At 41.9% G+C, this 23668-nt stretch overlaps 1 protein-coding gene across 6 annotated transcripts in view; it reads left to right on the forward strand.

Moving 5' to 3' along the window:
• Window positions 1-3332: 3332 nt before the first annotated feature.
• Window positions 3333-23668, forward strand: part of APLP2 (amyloid beta precursor like protein 2) — a 63611-nt gene continuing 43275 nt past the window's right edge. For all 6 annotated transcript variants that reach the window (XM_015103111.3, XM_015103109.3, XM_015103112.3 and 3 more), the window contains exon 1: window positions 3333-3521. In XM_015103111.3, the coding sequence (XP_014958597.2) occupies window positions 3417-3521 (105 nt within the window). In that variant the 5' untranslated portion in view covers window positions 3333-3416. The remainder of the gene's footprint in view (window positions 3522-23668) is intronic.

Below are 23668 nucleotides of genomic sequence, written 5' to 3' on the forward strand. Positions count from 1 at the left end.
ATCATTTGAAAATTGCAAGACTAGGTATGCTTCCATGAGTATCACTTAGTTAAGGGAGAGTAACATTCTGAAGTCAAGAACATTGATGAACAGGGAAACAAAGTTTTATTAATGATCCGTCTGTGACCTGAAAATGCAAATAAACTTCTTTCAGGACCTAACTAATTTTATTTTATTTACTTATTAAAATAAATTAAAGGGTTTATTTATTTTTTTCATGTGGGATACCAATTTCCTGACCAGGGATGGAACCCACATCCCCTGCATTGAAAGCATGGAGTCTTAACCACTAGAACACCAGGAAGTCCCCAGGATCTAACTAATTTTAGATAGAAACCCCCCCAGGTCATTTTTCTACAAATCCTTCTATCCCATGATATTAAAGCTCATCCTTGAATACACAGTCCCAAAAGCATGAATACTGGGGTCACTACTTTGAACTCAGGGAATTTCACTTGCTTTTCCCCTAGCATTTAGAGTCATAGAAATTTAGACATCTCTGAAATGAGTTGCTAATTTTGTGTTCCTAATTTTCTCAGAGGGTCTCTAGAACTCACCTAAGGCTCCAAAGTGGAATTAGGTCTTTCACAGTCCCTTGATACTATTTCCGTGCATATTTTCACAGAAATTTGTACTTCATGCTTTTCACTACTGTACATTCATTTTTCATTGAATCACACAAATTGGTGAATTAAGACAGGTTCTTAATATTCCCACTTGACAGGGGAGGAAAGACAGTCACATGATGAAGGGTATATCCATAGCTATAGGGCTGCACCAGTCAACTCTGGCTGCCAGACAAAATATCACAGACTGGGTGGCTAAACTGTAGGAATTTGTTTCTCACAGTTGTGGAGGCTGTGAAGTCCAAGAGCATGATGCTGGCCCGCTTGGCTTTCTGATGATGAGGGCTCTCCTCCCGGCCTTCTCACTGTGCCCTCACATGTTGGGGGTGGGGGTGGGGGGGGGGGGGGGGGGTGAGCGTGGAACAAGCTCTCTCTTCTCTTCTTGCTGCTGCTGAGTCGCTTCAGTCATGTCCGACTCTGTGCGACCCCAGAGATGGCAGCCCACCAGGCTCCCCCGTCCCTGAGATTCTCCAGGCAAGAACACTGGAGTGGGTTGCCTTCTCCAATGCATAAAAGTGAAAAGTGAAAACTGAAAGTGAAGTCGCTCAGTTGTGTCCAACTGTTTGCAACCCCATGGACTGCAGCCTACCAGGCTCCCCTGTCCATGGGATTTTCCAGGCAAGAGTACTGGAGTGGGGTGCCATTGCCTTCTCCGTGTTCTCTTCTTAGAAGGGCACTAATCCCCTCTTCAGGGGTTGCCCCGCAGCTCAGATGGTAAAGAATCTGTCTGCAATACAGAAGACCCGGGTTTGCTCTCTGGGTGGGGAAGATGCCCTGGAGAAAGGAATGGCAACACACTCCATTATTCTTGCCTGGAGAATCCCATGGCCAAGAATTCTGTGGAGTTACAGTCCATGGGGTCACAAAGAGTCAGATAGGACTGAGTGACAAACACTTCCACTTTCAATCCCCTCTTGAGGGCCGCTCATGACTTCATCTAACCCTAATTACCTCCCAAAGGCTCCATCTCCAAACACCATCATTTTGGGGATCAAGGCCTCAGCAGGCATGAATGTTGGAGAGGATACACTTTGGTCCATAACAATAGCTGAAGGCTGAACTAGGGCGAGAATCCCGCAGAACGGATTTCCATGATGCTGCACAAACATGAGCCGGCGTGTCCAGGATGAGGGGACCTGCACTGTGACCTACCTATGTCTTGTCAGTGGCAGGAGAGCTTTGGAAAGAACCAGGGGAGCAAGTGGGCTTTCCTGGTGGCTCAGACCGTAAAGAACCCGCCTGCCAGTGTCCATCCCCGGGTTGTGAAGATCCCCTGGGGGAGGAAATGGCTACCCAGTCCAGTCTTCTTGCCTGGAGAATCCCACGGACAGAGAAGCCTGGTGGGCTACAGTCCATGGGTGGCAAAGAGACACAAATGAGGGACTAAACAACAACAAAGGGTAGCAAGTGTCATAGTAGAGAACAGGGCTCTGGGGATTCGGAAGCAGAGGTGAGCAGAGGAAGAGAAAGATGTTTACAACACGTAACGGGAGCGAGGACAGTGCAGGCATGGAGAGGACTCTGTAACGGAAAGGTGCAGACTGTCTTTGGGGAATGGGGCAGAGCCTGTTCAAGTCCAGGACCGGGCGCGTCCTGCTGTGGGGCTGGAAAGTCCGGCGTTCTGGTTGGACACTGTCTCTTCGCTTTTACCGTCTGTTTCCTGGGGGTAGAGACCCCGCTCTCTATGTATTTGGAAACGAGCAAGGACGCTGCAGAGGGTGGTCCATAAAGCTCACGGCTGCAGAGAGGAAACAAAGCCGGCGGCGCCCCAGCACCGCGAGGCCGTGCCCGCTGTGAACCGAGTAGTACGGCGTCTCCCAGCTGGAGTGGAAGCTCAGCGGGGCACGCAGGCAGCGAGAAGCAGGTCTCTTGTTAGCGATCGTCAACCGAACAAGAAAGAAAAACGATCTTTTCCTGAAATATACGAGGAAGGCCTGGACCTGGGCTCTGAGGTCAACGTGGTCCTCGCACCGCTGGTCTCCGGTGGGAGGAAGCTATCCCGGGCTCTAGTGGCCGCCAGCAAGGAGGAGGAAGGCTGAGGCCTAAGGACCAGCGGTCGAGAGCTTGCAAACAGCGGCTCGGGGCGGGCGGCAGGCTGGGACCGGGCGCGCCCTGCGGGGGTTGGGGCGGAGGAACGCAGCCTCTTGCAGCCCTTTCTCTGGCCGGGAGGACGGCCTTCTGCAAACCTGCCTGAACTCGGAACAATTCATCCTGTTTTTCCTTTAAAAAAAATAAAAAATAAAAAATCCTGTTTTTCATAAAATCATTGTCAGAACCCCGAAGAGGGCGGTACCCGAAGGAATCTGGAAAATAGCCCGCAGGGGCGGGCAGCGGGGCGTGTCTGGTGTCGGGCGGCTGCAGGAGAACAGAAGGGCGCAGTGCAGGCAGATAACCAGGGGGGTGCTGGCGGCCCAAGCGCACCCTGCCCGGGCCCCCCCCAACCCCGCGCACACCCCCGCGTCCCAGAGCAGCCGGGGTCCGGCGGGGCGGGGCATCAGCACCTGGGGGCGGGACCGGGCGGGGTGCGCGGCTGGAGCGGAGGGAGGGGCGGGCTCTTCCGCCCCCTGATTGGGTCTGGGCTGAACGAGGGGCGGTGTGTTGCGGTAGTTCTGCGGGTCGGCATTGGGCGCCAAAGATGGAGGGTGTGGTTTTGTGAAGTCAGTTCCGGTCGGTGTAAAACCCTAGGGGCGGCGGCGAACAAGCTTCAGATCCTTCTGGGTCGCGGTGGGGACGCTCGGGCGTCCGTCTGTGTGAGCTTGAGAGCCGAGCGCTAGAGCGACCCGGCGAGGGATGGCGGCCACCGGGACCGCGGCCACAGCGGCCACTGGCAAACTCCTGGTCGTGCTGCTGCTCGGGCTCACAGCTCCCGCCGCGGCGCTGGCCGGCTACATTGAGGTGGGGGACCGGGCGAGCGCCCGAGCCCTTTCTTATGCGCCCGCGGGGGAGCGCGGCCTGCCGAGGGGTCCGGGCCGGGAGGGGGTCGCGGCGCGCGGGGCGGTGGGGGTGGTCCGGCGCTGCGGCGGGTCTGGAGCGCCTCCCCCGCCCGCCCCGGCTTGGCGCAGTGCTTGGCGCTGGAGGTCGGGCTGTCTCCGCCGCCGCAGAGGCCAAATGAAAGGCATCGGGGTTGCGGGGGGCAGCGGGCCGCCTCGGCCGCCCCAGCCCCCATCCCGCCCGCGGCGCCGCCACATCCTCTGCGGACCCTGCGAAGCCCAGACGCCCACTCCGCCGTCCCCCGGGAGCGCGCGAGCCTCTGCCATGCGCCCTGCAGCCCGGGACCCGGTGCGGCTGGGCTCGCTCCGGGAGCGGCCGTGCCAACCCAGCCCCCGTGCGGCGCCCGGGCTTCCCACCGGGAGCGGTGGATGCGGCCTTTGTTGGCGAGTGGGCCGGGCCGCGGGGATGCGGGCGCCGGGACAGCGCCCGGCACCGGAGCGGCTCCGCTCCCCGCAGCGGGTGCGCCCTCTGCTTCCTGTGCGCCTCCCGCTCCGGATCCCGGCTCTGGCGTCGGACCTTCGGGAGGGATTGTTAAATACAATCCGGTTGCCTGACTCTGATGAACCAGGGGGAACCCTTCTCCGCTGTCGGCGTAGCTCCCTTTTGTGGTGGGTTTCAGCGAGCAGGGACAGTACCCGTGAATACGTTGTAAAAAAAACTCTGGTTGAAGCGTACTTTTTCGGCGTAGTTTCCCCGCACCTGGCGACCTCGCGAACGCACACGTCTGTGCCGGGCGATGGTCCAGTGCTTGCGTGCCCGGAAGGTTCGCTGGGGTCAGGGGGTCCTGCCTTGTGGCCTGGACCTGGCCGCTTGTAGAAACCTTTCTGTCCACGAGGGAGACATGGGACTTTATTTTTACTTGGTATCTCGAAATTGTGCTTGAACTGTCGGACTGGAATGTGCGTTTCTGGTGTAGTTTATTTCCCCTCTTCGCTCTTTTGCAAATTACAATGGCTTTTTGCGGAGTTAGCTAATTTCAGAGAGAAGTGAGACTGGATTTGATTTCACAGGCATTGACTGAAGAGTTTCTAATAAAAACCCACAGAACGTGTTTTTCTGCAGAAAGTGGAAATATTTCCACGATTAGAAATAGTCGACTCTAGAGCAAACCTCCAGTGAAACAGCTCAAAACGTCCTGTTCATCCTGCTTAAAGCTTTGATTCTTCAGGGGCGGGGAGCGGGGTGGTGGTGGAGGAAGTTTCAAGTAGAAATAGTTAATGCTTATGTAAGCATACTTCTAGATTAGGATTCTTTTCGTTTCCACGCAGTGGTTAGAGTTGCGTCTGTGATCCACGATATGGTGTCGCAGGGAAGCACGCTAGATGAGTGGGGTGGGAGGGAAAGGAAAAAGCTTTTGTTTGGAACGTAGAATTTAACTCTTAGGGCAGGATGTCACAAACCATTGTTCACATTCTTTTACCTCACTTCCCAGAGGTATGAGTAACTTCAGGCACTAGTGAATTTACAATCAAGGGTTCATCAGTTTTAAAGAATATCTTCCTTTCAGGTCTAAACAGGCACTTGAATGCCTGCAGAGAAAGAGCAGTGAACAATACCAGAATTAGCTGTTGTGGATTAAGTTTTGTTATTATCCACATCATTGTTCAGTCGGAAAGTCCGACTAGACAGAAAGTGGAAATAGACATTTCCCTAAAATGGTGTTTGAATGCGGTTTTAGGAAAACTTCTCATCTTTGGAGCTGTATTTTTGCCCACCCTTACTACATTATCTTTCAGATGGTTTTTTTCTTTTGTCCAAAAGGCAGAATTTCCTTCATACATATATAATTTGATTTTGTTTATTTACTTCCAGGCAAAGGGCCGCCTGAGCCTTGGTTTAGATGAGAATGGCCTAAATCAGGATTCTCTTTGAGATGGTCCTTACTGAGATTAGCCAAAGGGATTCTAGCCAAATCCCTGATCAGATTGCTTGGCACAGAATTATTGATTGGCAAATCTTGAGTGTTGCTTGGTGTTGACTGAATTAATCTCATACACCTGTTTAAAAGGAAAGAAAAAGAATCTCTGTATTCAGGGTCACTTCCTCTGTTAAATCCGAGACAAGTTCATTTGAGGGCCTGCTCCCTTGTGGTATTCGTGCTGAAATCCTGCACTCTGTACAGTTTGGACACTGAGGCTTCTGAGAGCCAGAGCTCTAGTTCGTTCCACCACATTTTAAAATGACTGGGCCCTTTGGTAGCCAATATTCAGGAAACTCATAGTATGACATCTGAGGCAGAAGATCAATGCTGGTATTTAAGTGATGGTAGAGGGAATGTCTGATTATGACCTGGACAAATACCAATGCCTCTGATAGAAGCATCAGCTTTTATTTTATCATAACTGTGTTAAAATCCTTTGATAAATGTGATGTGCTAAGTTTTGGCAAATCCTCCTTTGATAAGGTTTGTTTTCATCAGCGAAAGCTGGGCTGTTCCACAGGGTAGCCACTTGCAGTGGTGGCTATAATGATTGAGGAATGAATTTTCCATTTTATTTAATTTTAGCTAATTTACATTTAAAAACAATACTCAGTTCAGTGTTTGGAATCAACTTTTTATATGAGTCTACTTTTTAAACTACATTTTCTGAAGGTAAATGCAAGTCAGATATTTCCTGAGAAATTTAGCATGTGAATTATAAAATGCACTCCATATTTTGAAGACTTACTATGAACAACTTTGTAAAATAACTGATTTGTAATTTTCATATTGATTGCATTGAAGTGATATTTTACACACTAAGTAAATTATATTAAAATTAGTCTCACCTGTTTCAAATATAACGTATATGACTCATATTTCTCCTGGGTGGTGCTAATTTATTTTTTAAAGTTGGTGCTGTCTGAATGTTTTTATTAGCACAGTTTTTTCCCACAATAAAGCCTTGGTTAAAGTTGGTCCAGTATGATCTTAACAGTTTTGAGTATTTTTTTCTGTTAACTTTTTTCAAATACAATTTTTATTTAGAAATAATTTCAGGCTTACAAAAAATGGCAAAAATCGTATGAACAACTCTTATACCCCCTCTACCCAGATTCATCAGTTTAACATTTCCCCCTAGTCAGCATTTGTTTTGTCACTGATTGTATAATTATGTATTTTTTGCAAACAAGCAAAGGGAGCAAATTGCATACATCTTACCCCTCTACACCTGAAAACTTGCAAGTGTATTTCCTAAGAACCTGAGAACCAAAGACTGTGTCCTGCATAACCCATTTGGTTATCAGCTTAAAGAAATTTAACTCTGATACAATACTTTGATCAGATCTACTCTCTGTATTCCATTTTGCCAGTAGAACCAATAATGGCCTTCATAGAATTTGAAAACTTTTTTTTTTAAAGTTAAAGAGCTTTAGAATTCTTGGTAGTACGTGAAGGGTTAATTATTTTTCCAAATAGAAAATAATATCTTAAACTTACCTGATATTGTTTTGACTCTGGAAAATAAAAACTTAAAAACCTTTCAGGATTCCTCAGTTATATCACTCTTACTAAATTCTTGGGCTTTTGCATTTTCCGTTTAAAATTACAAGAAAAATTACATAGGGAGTGCATATTCATTGTAGAAATTTTAAATCCATTTGAAGACTAAGAAATGAAAAATAACCTGAGATCCTTGTGTTGTCCGTGGAAATTTCACTGTGAATGTGTTGGTGGTGTCTAGCCTCCTATGGCTACCAGGTACATACATTTTATCAAAGTGACAGACAGATTGCTTATTGAAGCTGGTACCTAACAATTAGTATTTTGAACTTTCCTAAAGAACTACTGAAAGAAAATAGTTTTCTGTGTGATTAAAAAGGGATAAATTTTTGAACAGTGATTGTAGAGTCTGTGGAGGGAGGCCATTTGAGAGTTGGAAATCGCCCATAATCCAATTCTCATGAGTTGTTTTTTTAGTGAGGTAAACTAGATTACCTTGACTCTTAATTAAATTTAGTATAGTGCACCTTGATTTATGGTGTAAGATGGAAAGTGAACGAAATAGAAATCAGTTCCAGTTCTCTGTATCAAGTACAACTAATAACTGCTTTTTGCCGAGAGACGTTTTCTTACATAAGCATCACGGAAGCTTTTTTTCATGGAATCTTTTGCAACATAACTAATCTGTTTTTAAAATACAACTCTTCATTTGTTAACCAACCCACTAATGTTTGCTGAACACTGTTACCAGGTTCCGTGTTAGAGGCTAAACAGTGTAGTAATAAAACCAGATATGCCTCATGCCTTTTTCTCTGCAAAGCACACTTGCCTGTGACTTTCAGGCCCCACCCCCCAGAGATTTCTCCTTGAGGACGTCTGGGAATCTCACTGTCACGGGCTCCCCAGGGGTTTCTCCTGTGCAGGTAGAGAAAAACAAACGGCAGCAAACAAAAAGCCAACAGAACTCATGTGGGTACAGCATCTTACATAAGTCCCCAAAAGTCTGGTAAAGTAGGTCTTCTCATCCACACCTGAAAAAGGGAGTCAGGAGAGGGCAGCAAGGCCAGGCTGAGAACTGGTCTGTCTTACTGAGTTGTTACTCCTTCTATATCAGGTGTTTCATGACATTTCTATTTGGGTTGCAGATTTCTTTTTTTTCCCACTCTTATTTACCTATTTTCTCTACCATCAGGAAATCTGATATGAGTATTTTCTTTAAAAGAAACTAATTTCACAGATACTGTATCATGAATCCACATATTGCCAAACTGCTGACAGTGGTCTTCTTTGAAGGTTGTAATTAAAGGAGACCTTGCCGTTTTACATTTTCCATGGATTAAAAAAAGAAGAAGAATGCTTTTTTGTATAATGTGCGAGTTCTCTCTTTTTTACAATAGTAAGCTTGTTTTGTCTTTGCATTCTGATAAAAAAAATTTAAGAAACTCTGACCACCTGTGGGGAATCTTACCAAAATCAGTGTATGGCATTATTTGGAAGGGAAAATGTTATTGGCACCAGACTTCCAGTCACTGGCCTGGTTGGTAGACAAACTATTAGGAAGAGGCTAACACATACGACTGAAATAAGATTGTGGTCCAGAAAAAAAGTTAGTCATCATTTGGAGTGGGCGCCTGTGATGTAGGTTTGGTTAATTGAACAGCCCCGCCACAGCCTTTCTGCTCTGCCTTCCTCAGCCTGGCGCTTCTTGTGGTTGCAGAAGGGTGTTGCAGTTTCAGAGCACAGGCTCTGTTGTGATAACATCCAGGGGATCATTGGGTTTTTCTCAGAGCTCAAAAACTGGGCTGAATGATATCCAGTGCTTCCAGCCGAAGCAGTCATGGGTGAGTGGTGGTGGTGGTGTGGTGACAGGCTTAGACTGCACACTGGGTTCTGATGGGAAAGAGGGCTGTGCATGTTGGATAGATAACAGCCCAACATCTGCTACATATGGCTGGTCTGGCTGGAAAGGAAAAGAGTGCATTTGTTCTTACCTAAGCTACCTGTGAGTTAAAAGTTTGCCGGCGGAATTGAGACAACAAAGAAGGCTCTCCCATGGTTTATTAGGGTCTTGCACTTCGTTTTGAGGGATGTTGCCATCCAGAACAGAATGGCTGAATGGAGAAGTACCTGAAAATTTATAAGGGAGATATTTAGCCTAGAGAAGATGAAAACATGGATTTTAATGTGGGTAATAAAAAACATAAACATTTTCAAATTTTTATATATTGTCTCTGGAAGGCTAAGTATGACTTAACCTAGGCTCAAGCAGAATTTTTACATGGAGAAAGAAATGAGCCAGTAAGTGTAAAGAGTGTAGGACCTTTTATTCCCTTTCACTAGGAATATTACCAGCATAGCATGGTAAATATGTAAAAGGTACTCATATCCACTTATCCACCATCCAGTTTTGTTAAATTTTAGCACTTCCCATCTTCGATTTAACTTTTTTTTTTTTTTAAAGAACTAAAATACTCTGGATAGAGAAGTAAAGCATCTGAACCCCCATCCCACTGAATCTTCCTTTCCGGAAGTAACTCTTATCTTGAGTTGGGAATTCAGCATTCCCATTCATGTTCCCGTGCTGAGAGAAAACCCTTTCATCTCTTTGGATCCCAGGCTTTCAGAGATCAGTGCAGAGTGCAAATTGGTGGAGTGTTTTAGATAATTTTAGAAGGTAAGAATGCTAGGATATTCGAAATGAAAGTAAGGACAAACTGGTGCCTGTAAAAGGTGCTACGGCCCCATCGCAGCCCTGCACACTGACATGTAAAGCCTGGAGTCTTTTTGAGCTTTTTACAACTTAAATACACAAAGGGAAAAAAAAGTATAACTCAGTGTATTTTCATAAAACAGGACCTTTTATTCCCTTTTATTAGGAATAGCATGGTAAGTATGTAAAAGGTATTCATATCCACTTATCCACCATCCAGTTTTGTTAAATTTTAGCACTTCCCATCTTTGCTTTAATTTTTTTGTTTGTTTGAAAGAACTAAAACACTGTGGATAGAGAAGTGTAACCACTGCCAAGGTCCAGAAATAGAGCATTCCCATTCTCCACTGCACCTGGTAACTGTCAGCCTGACTTTATGTCTTGCTTTTCTTTTTAGTTTTACTATCCAGGCATTCATCCCTAAACACTGTAATTTAACTTTTCTTGTTTTCTAGTCTTTAAGTAAATAATCTCTCAGCATGTTTTCTTGAGTTTCTGGGTTCTTTCATTGGGCGTGTTTTTGAGGATCACTTGGATTACTGATTGTAGCTGTGGTTCACCTGTTTCCACAGCTGTATAGTACTCCCATATCTGAAGAAAGCACAGTTTGTTTTGCTGTTGACAGACATTTGGAATGTCTCCAGTTTGAGGTTATTGAGATAACACTACCCCTTCTGCTACTTGCCTTTTTACCCTCTTCTTCATGATGTCTTTAGAAGTCCTTCATTTTACTGTCTAATTTATCAGTTTTACTTTTCTTTAAATTATGATAGGTACTTTTTGTGTCACGTGTGAGAAATTTGCCTCCCAGAGGACGTAGCTAATCTCCTGTGTTGCCTACCAAGGGCCTTCTGTTTGCCTGTCACATTTGGAGCCACAGTTTCCCTGAAGCTCCTTGTTGTGTAGGTACGAAGTATTGGTCTTTTTCCTTATTTGTTGTTTTTCGCATAGTTACCCAGCTTGTACCATTTAACGTCAAGGTCTCCTTTCCCTCCTGCTCTCCCCTGCCAGCTCTGTTAATTTATCTCTCTGTATGTGTGAGACTCTTTCTGGGCTCTCCTAATCTACTGTATCCGTGTACCAAGCCCACGCTGTCTTAATGACTGTGCTTAGTAAGGAGGCTTTATACCTGCTGGAGCAAGCCCTTCTACTTGGATTGTCTTCAGTAGTGTCTTGACTGCTCTTTGACCCTTTTCTTTCCATATACATTGGCTTCATTTAACCAAAAACAGCGTTTGTTGGAATTTAGATTCAGGTTGCATTGAGTCTATAGTTCAATTAGGAAAACTGGACATTTTTCTAATATTGAGTCTTCCCACCCAGAAACATGATATATGCCTTTGTTTAGGTCCTCACTAATCAACCTCAGTGTTTTAAAGCTTTTTGCATAGAAATCTTATATACAGTATGTTAGATTTATTTGTAGATACCTTCTTTTTTTGAGTGCTATTATAATGGCATCTTAAAATTTTGGTTATCATTTGTTGTGGTTGTAGAAGTAAAGTTGATACTTTCATTGCCTCTCCCCTATTTTCTGTAGGTTTGTTTCTATTTTATTACTTTATGCCCATTAGAATTCTTTCCTGCTTTTCACAGGTTTAATTTTTTTTCCCCTAGCACTTTGAGATGACTGCTTTATTTTTTTCAGCTTTTTCTTCTCTTCTGATTTGTTTAAAGCTATATATTTTCCTCTGAACAGGGCTTTAGCTGCAATTCATAACTGTTTTTAGCTTTCTATTTAATATTTTGAACAAAGGAGAGATGTGTGTGTGTGTTGCTCAGTCGTATCTGACTACAGCCCCGTGTACTATAGCCCACCAGGTTCCTCTGTTCGTGGAATTCTCCAGGCAGGAGTACTGGAGTGGGTTACCATCTCCGGGGAATCTTCCCGAGTCAGGGATTGCACCCTGGTCTCCTGTATTGCAGGCAGACTCTCTCCTACATTGCAGGTGGACCCTTTACCATCAGAGCCACCAAGGAAGCCCATTGTGTATAACATTGTGTAAGATTAAGCTGTACGGTGTTCTGATTTGATACATTTATATATTGTAGTATGTTTACCACTGTATCACTGCTGCTGCTAGCACCTCTCATCCATAATTAAAATTTCTTTTTCGTAGTGAGAGCAATTATGATCTAGTCTTTTAACAACTTTGCTGTTTACAAAACAGTATTATGGACTATAATCACTACGCTGAGAGTTAGGCCTCTGGTCTTTAACTGTTGTTTACAAATTTGTACCCTTAAATAAGATGCAAGTTTGGATATATAGTATTTTCATTATCATTCAAGTAAAACAATAGATTTTTCCATTGTGACTTTTTTTTTACAGGTAATTTAGAAGTACGTTTCTTAATTTCCAGAGATGTGGAGGTTATCTGGCTGTCTTTCAGGCTGTCCATTTCTGAGTTAACTACTTTGTTGTCAGATAATTAGTCTGTATGATTTCAGTTTTTTGAAACTTGGTGAGACTTGCTTCATGACCCAGTTTATGAAAAAATTTTGTTGTGTGCATAAAGAAAATGTTTACTCTGTAAGTTATTACTGACAGTATTTTATATGTCTTCTGATCATACTGTTTTCATTGTTGTTCAGATCTTTATCCCTAATTATTTTTAAAATCTTTTTTCTTTTACTGAGAAAGGTATCTTAGAAATCTCCCACTGTGGACTTCCGTGGCAGTCCAGGGGTTAAGACTGCGCTTCCAATGCAGGGCCCTTGGACATAATCTCTGGTCAGAGATCCCATGTGCTGTATGGATTGGCCAAAAACATATATCTGCTACAGTGATTTTGGGAAAGTGTTTCTGCTTGTCATTCTGTTTGCTTTGGCTAGTTTGAGGCTGTCATTAGGAGTATATAGGTTTAAAATTGCTATCTCTTCCTAAGGAATTGAACCTCTCATAGCTGTATTCTCCCGTGTTATCTCTAGTAAAATTTTTGCCTTTATCAGTACTTTATCTAGTATTTCCATCTTTATGTTTTAGATGTGTTTATGGTTGTTGCTTCTTTTGCAGACGTAGGAAACAGTGTCTTTTACGTTTAACATAATTGCTGAGGTATTTGGGTTTTCATCTACTGTCTTATTTAGTGTTTTTTGTTTTGTTCTGCTAATTCTATGTTTTTTTGTTTTTTTAACTGAAGTATAAGTGGTATATAACTTTATATTAGTTTCAGGTGCACAACATAATGATTTAATATTTGTGTGTACACAGGAGCCTGTGGTCCATGGGGTCGCACAGAGTTGGACACAACTGAGCAACGAATACGCACGCTCACGTTTTGTGAGATGATCACCACATTAAGTCTAGTTGTCACCCACCACCTCATGGTGACTTGACTTGTGTGTGTGTGTGTGTGTGTGTGTGTGAGAGAGAGAGAGAGACAAGAACGTTTAAGATTTACGCTTTTAGCAACTCTCAAATATACAGTACAGTGTGGGTAGTTACAGTCACCGTGCAGTATGTTGCTTCCCCAGACTTACTTCTATTATAACTAGTACCTTATACCTTATAGAAATTTGTACTGCTTTTGACTGCTTTCACACATTTTGCTCACCCTCCACCCCTCAACCTTCACTGCACATGTCTGACAAGTGATCTTTTCTCTATATTTATGAAACTCGTGTTTTTAGAGTCCACATGTAAGGGAGACTATGCAGTGTTTATCTTTCTCTGTCTGACTTACTTCACTTTATATAATGCTCTCAAGGTCCGTCCATGTTGTTGCAAATGGTAGGATATCCTCTTTATGGCCGAATAGCTTTCCACTGTGTGTGTGTTCACCGTATTTCCTTTATCCTTTCACCTCTCAGTGGACATTCAGGTTGCTATGTTTATCCCCTTAGTCAGCTCCTTATTATTTTACTTCTTTCTCATATTCCTTTGGAACATATTTCATAATCTTTTGTTCTCCCTTTAGTGGTTGCTTTAGACGTTTAAATATCTTTCACTTATCAATGTTTTATTTTAATTGGTACTTTTACCCTCTTCCAGGAATAGAAGATCAGAACACTTTAACCTCCCCTCAACATTTTTGCCATTGTTGTTAATTTCATGTAAACCCTGGAAGACCTCATGCAAGCCATGTTTTACAGTCAAATGAACTTAGCATCAGTGGTTATCAACTCTGGGGGCACACTGGTATCATCTGGGGTAATGTTTACAAAGCACAGATTGCCTACACTCCAATTCAGACAAATTACATCAAGGTCTCTTGAGAGAAGGTGTGAGCCATTGGTATTTCTTAAAAACTCTTCCCAGTGATTCAAATTTACAGTGAGATTGAGAGCCCCTGATTTAGATTTATATATTCTGTTTGTTATTCTTCATGCATTTTTTATCTCTAAGCTTATTTTTTCAGGTAATTTTTTGTCTTCCAAGACACACTTTAGAATTTTCTTAAGGTTGGCTAGTGACATATATTCTTTCACCAAATATCTGTTTTTAGTGTCTTCCTTGCAAGACAGGTTCATTAGGGATAGAATTTCTTTCATCATTTTGAAGATCTTATTCTTTATTCTGTTCCTTGATATTTAATGTCTGTCCTGAGGTTGAATATTATCAATAGCTTACTGGAATTAATTGTCAGATTGGTGTTCCTTTGAAGGTAATGTGTCCCTTGTCTCTGACTACTTACTAGACCTTCTCTTTGAATCTGATTTTCAGCAATTTTACTATGTGTCTAGGTGTGGATTTTTTTAAAATGTGTAGCCCCTTGGTATCTTTGGAGAATTGGTTCCAGGATTCCCCTTCCCCCGGTACCAAAATCTGTGATGCTCATGACTGTTATATAAAGTGATGTCGTACTTGCGTGTAACCTGTGAATATTCTCCTGTATAGCTGCAGTAACCTCTAGATTGCTTATAATACCTAATGCAGTGTACATGCTATGTAGATAGTTGTAAACGTTGTTGTTGTTGTTCAGTCACTCACCCACGTCTTACTTTTTGTGACCCCATGGACTGTAGCATGCCAGGCTTCCCTGTCCTTCACTATCTCCTGGAGCTTGCTTAAACACTTGTCCATCGAGTCAGTGATGCCATCCAACCATCTCATCCTCTGGCGTCCCCTTCTCCTCCTGCCTTCAATCTTTCCCCGCATCAGGGTCTTTTCCAATGAGTTGGCTCTTCGAAAGAGGTGGCCAAAGTATTGGAGGGTCAGCTTCAGCATCAGTCCTTCCAGTGAATATTCAGAACTGATTTCCTTTAGGATTGACTGGTTTGATCTGCTTGTTGTCCAAGGGACTCTCAAGAGTCTTCAACACCACAGTTCAAAAGCATCAATTCTTTGGTGTTCAGCTTTCTTTATGGCCCAACTCTCACATCCATACATGACTAGCTTTGACTTTATGGACTTTGTTGGCAAAGTAATGTCTCTGCTTTTTAATATGCTTCCCTGATAGCTCGGTTGGTAAAGAATCTGCCTGCAATGCAGGAGACCCTGATTTGATTCTTGGGATGGGGAACATCCATGGAGAAAGGATAGACTACCCACTCCAGTATTCTGGCCCGGAGAATTCCATGGACTATATGGAATGGTGGGGTTGCAAAGAGTCTAACATGACTGAGTGACTTTCACTTTTAATATGCTGTTTTGGTTTGTCACAAATTTTCTTCCAAGGAGCAAGGGTCTTTTAATTTCATGACTGCAGTCACCATCTGCAGTGATTTTGGAGTTCAAGAAAATAAAATCTATCATTGTTCCCCTATCTATTTGCCGTGAAGTGATGGGACCGAATATCATGACCTTTGTTTTTTGAATACTATGTAGATAGTTGTAAATACAGTGTAAGTCTCTGTAGATAGTTATTGGCCTATGGAATGTTTTTTCCCTGCGTATCTTCAATCCATGGATACAGAATCTGAAGTGATAAGAGGCTATCTTTTGCTTGTAGAGCTCTTCGAATCTGTGGTTTGATGTCTTTTATCAGTTTTAGAAAATTCTCAACCACCATCTAAGTATTTAAGTCTTTAAATACTGCTTCTGCCTACTTCTCTCCTTTTCCTTGGGACTCCAGAAACAGACATCGTAGACACTGTTGCCCTAGTCTATGTGTTTTTTCATGCCTCAACTGATAGCTTTTCTTTTGACCCATCTTTCTGTTTACTAAGGATTTCTTCAGCTGTAGCTAATCTTCCATGAAGTCCCATCCATTGAATTAAATTTAATTATTGTAGTTTTCAGTTTTATAATTCAAAATTGGTTGGTTGTTGGTTTTTTTTTTTTTCAATTGTTTCCTAACCACAGCTGAAATTCTTAATTTGTGTCTTTGAAAATGAAAAGTCTACTTAAAGTCTGTGTCTGGGATCCCTGTGTGTCTTTTCTGTTATCTGTTTCTGCTGGTTATTTATTCATGTTCCTTTGCCTCATTTGTCAGGTTACTTTTGATAATGTGCCATATGTTTTATTGATACAAATGCTTATAGATGAGTTTGAGGCTGGGGCTGTTATACTCCAGTGAGTGATTTGTTTCTACCTGGGGTGTGATGAACTGGCAATCTAGGATCTCACTTTTGTTTCACAGATTGAGAGGAATAGAAGCTGAGCTGCAGTCTCTATGAAGTCCTGTCAGTTTCTGGATTACCCTTCTAGATTAAGCATGTGTTGGGGTCTCAGTCCAAACCGCTAGCGTTGTTTCCCCTCTGCCTCCTGCCCTGGACGCCAGCCCTCTCTGTTTGATCCTTCAGGCTGTTAAAAGTACTGCTTAGCTGCATCTTTCAGGATTTTTCAGCATCCCCAGAGGAACAAAGCCCTCTGTGCTTTATTCATCTCCTTGGGCTTTCATCCTCCTCTGGTTACTGACTTGGGAAATCTTCACTGTCTTTTCAGGTTCCTACTGCCTTTAACTAAATGCTTTTTTAAAAAAAATATGTTGCTTTTCTAGCTGTCCTTATCAGGAGGATTGGTCTGAATTACATAGTTGACCATGACTGGAAATTAATTCCGTTGAAATTAGATGTCTGCTGGGAGTTTATAGAGAGAACCTATGTTATTTTAAGTAGTTAGGGGGAAAGGGTAGAGAAGCGAGAGTAGAGCGGCAGGTTCTGGTGGTGGTTGAAGTGGTCAGAAGAGTGACAGTTGCATTTATGGTGCAGTCACTGTGTATGGTGTTTTACACACACTCTGAAGGAGCTCAGCCCTGGGTGTTCTTTGGAGGGAGTGATGCTAAAGCTGAAGCTCCGGTACTTTGGCCACCTCATGCGAAGAGCTGACTCATTGGAAAAGACTCTGATGCTGGGAGGCATGGGGGGCAGGAGGAAAAGGGGACGACAGAGGATGAGATGGCTGGATGGCATCACTGACTCGATGGACGTGGGTTTGAGTGAACTCCGGGAGTTGGTGATGGACAGGGAGGCCTGGCGTGCTGCAATTCATGGGGTCGCAAAGAGTCGGACACGACTGAGCGACTGAACTGAACTGATTGAAACCTTTGAACTACCCTTACTATGGTTGTTCCTGTTTTACAGATACAGGAACTAAAGCACACACAGATAAAGTGACTTGATCTTGGTTATAATCCGTAAGTGATGAACTGGCTCTCAAGTTTGTGCTTAGTGGTAGAAAGGTAGCCTGGGCAGAGGCCCGGGAAAGGGATATCTCAGGTCAGCATGGGACCACCACGGGTTTGTGGAGGTTACCTAACAACAGTCCCATTCAGGCAGAAATTTGCAGTACGTGATTCTTAGTAATCAGAATGTAAAGAAAGCCGTTTTGAGGTTATTTCTTGAACTTTCTCTCTACCACCAAGTCACTATCAGATCGTGGAATTTAGGCTTACAGTCATTGTGCATTGTGACTTGAATATGTACCATCTCAGGAACCTATTTGCTACGTCTTAATATCTTTCATTAAAAATGACTGAGATTATAAATTGATTCTTTACAAATGATTGTTTGTAATAGTGACTCTGTGTATCCCGTGTTAAAGAAAAAATATATGGTCATTGTGAAAACTCTAGAAAATATAGGTAAAGCTAAAACAAAAACAGAAATAAATTAACTGTAATTTGCCAGATTAAAAACCTTTAAAATTTTCCCAGTCTGTGTTTTTTTGAAAGAATGGATTCCCTCTTAATATGTTTATAGTCTGTTTTCCTTCCTTTTGACTTATTGAATAACTTTCCAACCCATTAAATATTTATAGCATTGCTTTAAATTGAATCATCTTTCATGGTTTGGGACATTTGAACTCCTTCCAAAAAAAGAAAATGTGCACTATCCACTACTTTTAGTTGCCTTCCATATTCTGAATTTGGGCTGTAAAAGTTGATGCACAGATATTCTGAGTTACTACATGAGAATACTGCTTACCAGCCAGTGGTTGGATATTTGCAGCACTATTGGAACTATAATTTGAGTATTTTCCTGCATTTTTGCCCTTATTTTATTGATGCATAGCATACGGTTTGATGCAGTTGGTGCTTATTTGGTGCTTTTTAGGCTGAGAGTCTTTGAATTGAGATGAACAAACAGTGGGCTCAATTATGTAGAAAGAGCTAAGGAATGTTTATAAAATGCTGGAATTAAGTTTTTGAGAATATTTTTTTTTTCCTAAAACAATGGAAGTAATTGGGATTTGTATAAATCATTAGCTTTCTAGTGGTAGAATCCCCCCAAATCACATATATGTCTCTGAACTTTGCCTGTCTTTTCAGGATTATATGTAAAAGCAAGAGTCTTCTCTATAATTTTTTTATAATTTACATTTCTAATTTTTCGCTGATGTAAACAGTATGCAATAAATAACTTAAAAAAAATCCTTTTAGCTGTATCTCAAATTGGCACTTAAAAGAACTATTGTATGTAACTTGTTCAAAACTTGAAGACTTTCCCTGGTAACTGGTTCATTTGAAGTTCCTCATGGTCCTTGTTGTTGGCAGACATTTATTAAAATGCTGTATGCAGAGCACTGTGCAGGCGTATAACACACAGCTGAGGGCCACATACAGTTGCTGTGATGATGAATGAAAGAAGCCTTTTAGGTGGTTAAAAAAATGATAGCACTTCTCCAGTCTTTAAAAAATAGGTTATTTTAATTTAGCTTATCTGTTTTAAAGAAATATTTCTAGGGTTTACTTCCAGGTATTTTTACATTATCCTCCAGTAAGTTCCTGACTTCAGTTCTTCTGGATATGTACTGGAAGAAGTAGACTTGCTAGATCATACAGTAATTTCTGTGTTTTTTAACTTCTTGAGAAACGCTGCTCCATTTTACTTTCCCACCATCAGTGCCAAGGGTTCCAATTTCTCTATATCTTGGCCAACACTTCATGCCTTTTTTTTTTTTTTAATATTAAGCCATCTTAATGTGGGTGTGAAGTGGTATATTACTGTGGTTTTAATTTGTATTTCCCTAATGATTAGTGATGTTGAAAGCCTTTTCTTGTTGGCCGTTTGCATCTTCTTTGGAAAAATTTCTATTCAACTCTTTTACTCATTTTTGAATTGGGTTTTTGTGATGGTGGTTGTTGAGTTGTAGGAGCTCGCAATATTTTCTGGCTCTCAATCCCTTACCAGATCTGTGATTTTAAAACTAAAGGTTTGGTTTTTTTTTCCTTGAAGTGTGGTTTAGCTATTTTTTCTTGTATTGACTGTACTTTTGTTATCATATGTAATTGAAATCATTGCCAAATCAATGTTGTGAAAGCTTTTCCTTATATTTTCTTCTGAGAGTTTTATCTTTTTTGCCCTTATGTTTAGATCGTTTATCCATTTTGAGTTAATTTTTATATATGACCTAAGATAAGAGTCCAGCTTCATTCTTTTACAGGTGACTATCCAGTTTTCCCAGCAGTGTTTGTTGAAAAGACTTTCTCGGTTGAATGGTCTTGGCGCCCTTGTAAAAAGTCATTTGAGTGTATATTCAAGAGTTTATTTCTGAACTCTCCATTCGGTACGTCTATTGTTTTATGCCAGTACCGCATAGTTTTGTTTACTGTTGCTTGGTTCTGAAGTCAGGACGTGAGAGCCTTTTTCAAGATTGTGCGGTTCCATATGAATTTTAGAAGTTTTTTTCCTCTGCAAAATATGCTGTTGAGACGTTTATGGGGATTGCATTGCTTAATAGATTGCTTTGAGTAGTACTGTCATGTTAATAATATTAGGTCTTCCAGTCCTTAGGTGCCAAGGGTCTTTAAGGTAGATGATTACCCTCAAATTTATTATAATCGACAGAATATAATTAATTTTAGTTTATACTATGACTTCTGGGTGTTAGCTGTTTGATGAATTGTATGCTTTACAGATTAACTGCGGCCCGCTTAGGAAGCCTCCCAGTACATTCCTTCCCATAGGGACTGAACACTTGACGCTTGAAGACAAAATAGGACCTACTCAAACTCCAAGTTTTATTTGGCTCTCACTGTCTTGGGCATCATTGTATTTTACGTTCAAATTAAACATCACCATTTCCAAATACTGTGGACTTTTGTCTTAAACATTCCTTTCCAGTGTTTGAAGAAATTGGAAATCTGGCAGGAGCAGGCCCCCTTTATTTGTAAGAGCCTCTGGTCTCCCCACCATAGGCTGGGTGTGGGTTATCATTTTGTCTTACACCCCCATCTGCTCTCTGTCATTCAGAGGCACAGAGTTTTCAACCCTTGTTGTAAAGTAGAGAAAGTTGGCTTGAAACTGCCCCTTGCAATAACTATGTATTACTCATTTTCAAGTGAATTGCAAACCACATTTCATAGCAGAATCTCCCCTGATTGGCGGGCAAACCAGCCAATTCGCCAATGCCCTGCCCCACGCCCCTTTGAAGAGGACTTCCACTTAATGCTGTATGAATGTTTTTCTTTTCAGCAACTCTTTTTTCCCTCTCTCTCTCATAGCAGCTCTTTAAGAAAATGATTATTTGAGGCTTGATTAGATTCTTGGGACTACATTAATAAAATATACTACTGGGCTAGTATTTTGAAAGATTAATCTTGTGAATTGATGCAAGTCATTGAGACTGAGTGTTGTTAGTGCTGTTTTTAAACAGTGGAAATAGTAGTCAGGACAGATTAATATTGGATTGAAATGTTTTAAGTATTGATTTTAAAGGATTAAATGCAAAGCACGGACTCAAAGCTGATAAACTCCCAACCAGGCTGAGCCATTGTATGTGGTTTTGTGTCTGTGTTTGTGTGTGTTGGTGAAGAAGCAAACTTGTCACTGGCTGGTGGGGGTTCAGGCAAGTTGTAAGCCCAGTGCCAGTTCCTGCTGGACAAATGGATCCTCACTGAAACATCCCCACAGAGATCTGATATCACTCGAGCAGGCTCTGTGTTTGTCTCTGAAAAGCTCTAGACTCTGAGACTCTTAAGTTCATTCGTGGTAGCAATGTTTGTTGCAGTAAATATTAAGATAATGTTATAGCTATACCACTTCTAGCATCCTTTTTCCTTGGTAATTTGTGAAGATAAATTTCTTTTGGATATCACATCACTGTTTGGAACATTTTAGAGTTTTATGGGACAAAATGTTTGGAAGAAATACAGGACCTCGATTACATCATTTTGTACCAGCGTAGGTAAAGTTCGCTGTTGGCCAAGTAAAATATTATCATGTTAAATATTACTGAGACTAAGGTGTGGCTTTGTGATGTTATGTGGGTTACTATTAGTCTTACGTATGTTTGGAAACATTTGAAACCAGTTTTTTTTCCTAAGGCCAAAGAATTCACTTTAACCTAACAGGAACACTTGTTTTCATCCTAGCATAAAGCCTTAGAAATGCATTGTGAAAATTCTTCCATTGAACTACTTAGTAGCTGTTCCCGAAGAAGGCTACTATTCTGGTAGCCAACATGGATTGCCCAGATTGGACTTGGGTACTAAGTTGCAAAGAGGCTTCCCAGGTGGTGCTAGTAGTAAAGAACCACCAGCCAATGCAGGAAATATAAAAGACACCGGTTCAAACCCTGGCTCAGGAAGATCCCATGGAGGAGGGCATGGCAGCCCACTCCAGTATTCTTGCCTAGAGCATCCCATGGACAGAGGAGCATGGCAGGCCATGGTTCTTGGGGTTGCAAAAAGTCGGGCACTCATTGGGTCACTCACGCATTAAGTTACCAAATAGCTGCTGGCCTGCCAGTTTTTGAAGGTTTCGAGGTGAACTAGTTCTGATGACTGTAGGCCTACTTAGAAGGAAAAAATAAGGGACTTTTTTAGACAGTGTGTGTTCTGTACATATTTTCCTATCTGTTGAAAATTACTTCAGTTCTTAAATACTTTATTTTCCCCCAGTGCTTGAATATGTCAGAGACCTTTTCTTTAGTTAAGGACACTATGTTTGCTGGAAGAAATAATTTTCTTCCTTCATTGCTTGAGTTGCTGTCATTTGGAGGCTGGTTGAACTAAGGACATGTATACTCTTTACTTTTAGTAGAGTTAGTTTTTTATAAAGTGGTTTGGTTGTTGATGCACCCAAGCTATATCAATTCTCATTGGGTGAATTTTTAAGAATTGTTGAATTTGTATGTGTGTAAATACACATATGTGTATATAGGCATATAGATACATATAGATATGGTTGTGGCTTTTAAAGATATATTAAAATAAAAAAATAAAGACTATTTCAGTTTAGTTCAGTCGCTCAGTTGTTCGTGTCCGACTCTTTGTGACCCCATGAACCGCAGGATGCCAGGCCTACCTGTCCACCACCAGCTCCCGGAGTCTACCCAAACCCATGTCCGTTGAGTTGGTGATGCCATCCAACCATCTCATCCTCTGTCATCCCCTTCTCCTCCTGCCCTCAATCTTTCCCAGCATCAGGGTCTTTTCAAATGAGTCAGCCCTTCACATCAGGTGGCCAAAGTATTAGAGTTTCAGCTTTAACATCGATCCTTCCAATGAACACCCAGGACTGATCTTTTTTAGAATAGACTGGTTGGATCTCCTTGCAGTCCAAGGGACTCTCAAGAGTCTTCTCCAACACCACAGTTCAAAAGCATCAATTCTTCAGCACTCAGCTTTCTTTATAGTCCAACTCTCACATCCATACATGACTATTGGAAAAACCATAGCCTTGACTAGATGGACCTTTGTTGACAAAGTAATGTCTCTGCTTTTCAATATGCTGTCTAGATTGGTCATAACTTTCCTTCCAAGGAGTAAGCATCTTTTAATTTCATGGCTGTGGTCATCATCTGCAGTGATTTTGGGGCCCCCGAAAATAAAGTCAGCCACTGTTTCCACTGTTTCCCCATCTATTTCCCATGAAATGATGGGACCAGATGCCATGATCTTCATTTTCTGAATGTTGAGCTTTAAGCCAACTTTTTCACTGTCCATTTTCACTTTCATCAAGAGGCTTTTTAGTTCCTCTTCACTTTCTGCCATAAGGGTGGTGTCATCTGCATATCTGAGGTTATTGATATTTCTCCCTGCAATCTTGATTTCAGCGTGTATTTCTTCCAGCCCAGCATTTCTCATGATGTACTCTGCATATAAGTTAAATAAGCAGGGTAACAATATACAGCCCTGACGTACTCCTTTTCCTATTTGGAACCAGTCTGTTGTTCCATGTCCAGTTCTGACTGTTGCTTCCTATTTGGTACTTTTTAATTGTTTGGGAATGCATAAGATGATTTAGCAAGGTGGTTGTCGTTTTTTTCATTCAAAGTGTAGTTGGAGTTTGCTGATAGTTGCCATGCTCTCATCTGCCTTTTATTGAATTACTTTTGTAGAGTGTCTGAATTTAAATTAAAAAGGCGTGTTATTATACAGAGTAATTGATTAAGCTTGATTGGGCAGTGTCTGTAAATCATCAGCGGATGGAGCTTTTAGCACAAGGAAAGGATGATTTAATTGCTCCAGAAAAAAAAATGATTGGATGGATTTTTAAGAAAGTTAATGCTCAGGGGAAGGTTATAAACACTGACATGGAAACATCACAGAGGTTTCTAGAAAAGTTAGTTGAGATTGGGAGTAAAAG

This window comes from Ovis aries, chromosome 21, assembly GCF_016772045.2.
Source record: "Ovis aries strain OAR_USU_Benz2616 breed Rambouillet chromosome 21, ARS-UI_Ramb_v3.0, whole genome shotgun sequence".
NCBI classification, from domain to species: Eukaryota; Metazoa; Chordata; class Mammalia; order Artiodactyla; family Bovidae; genus Ovis; species Ovis aries.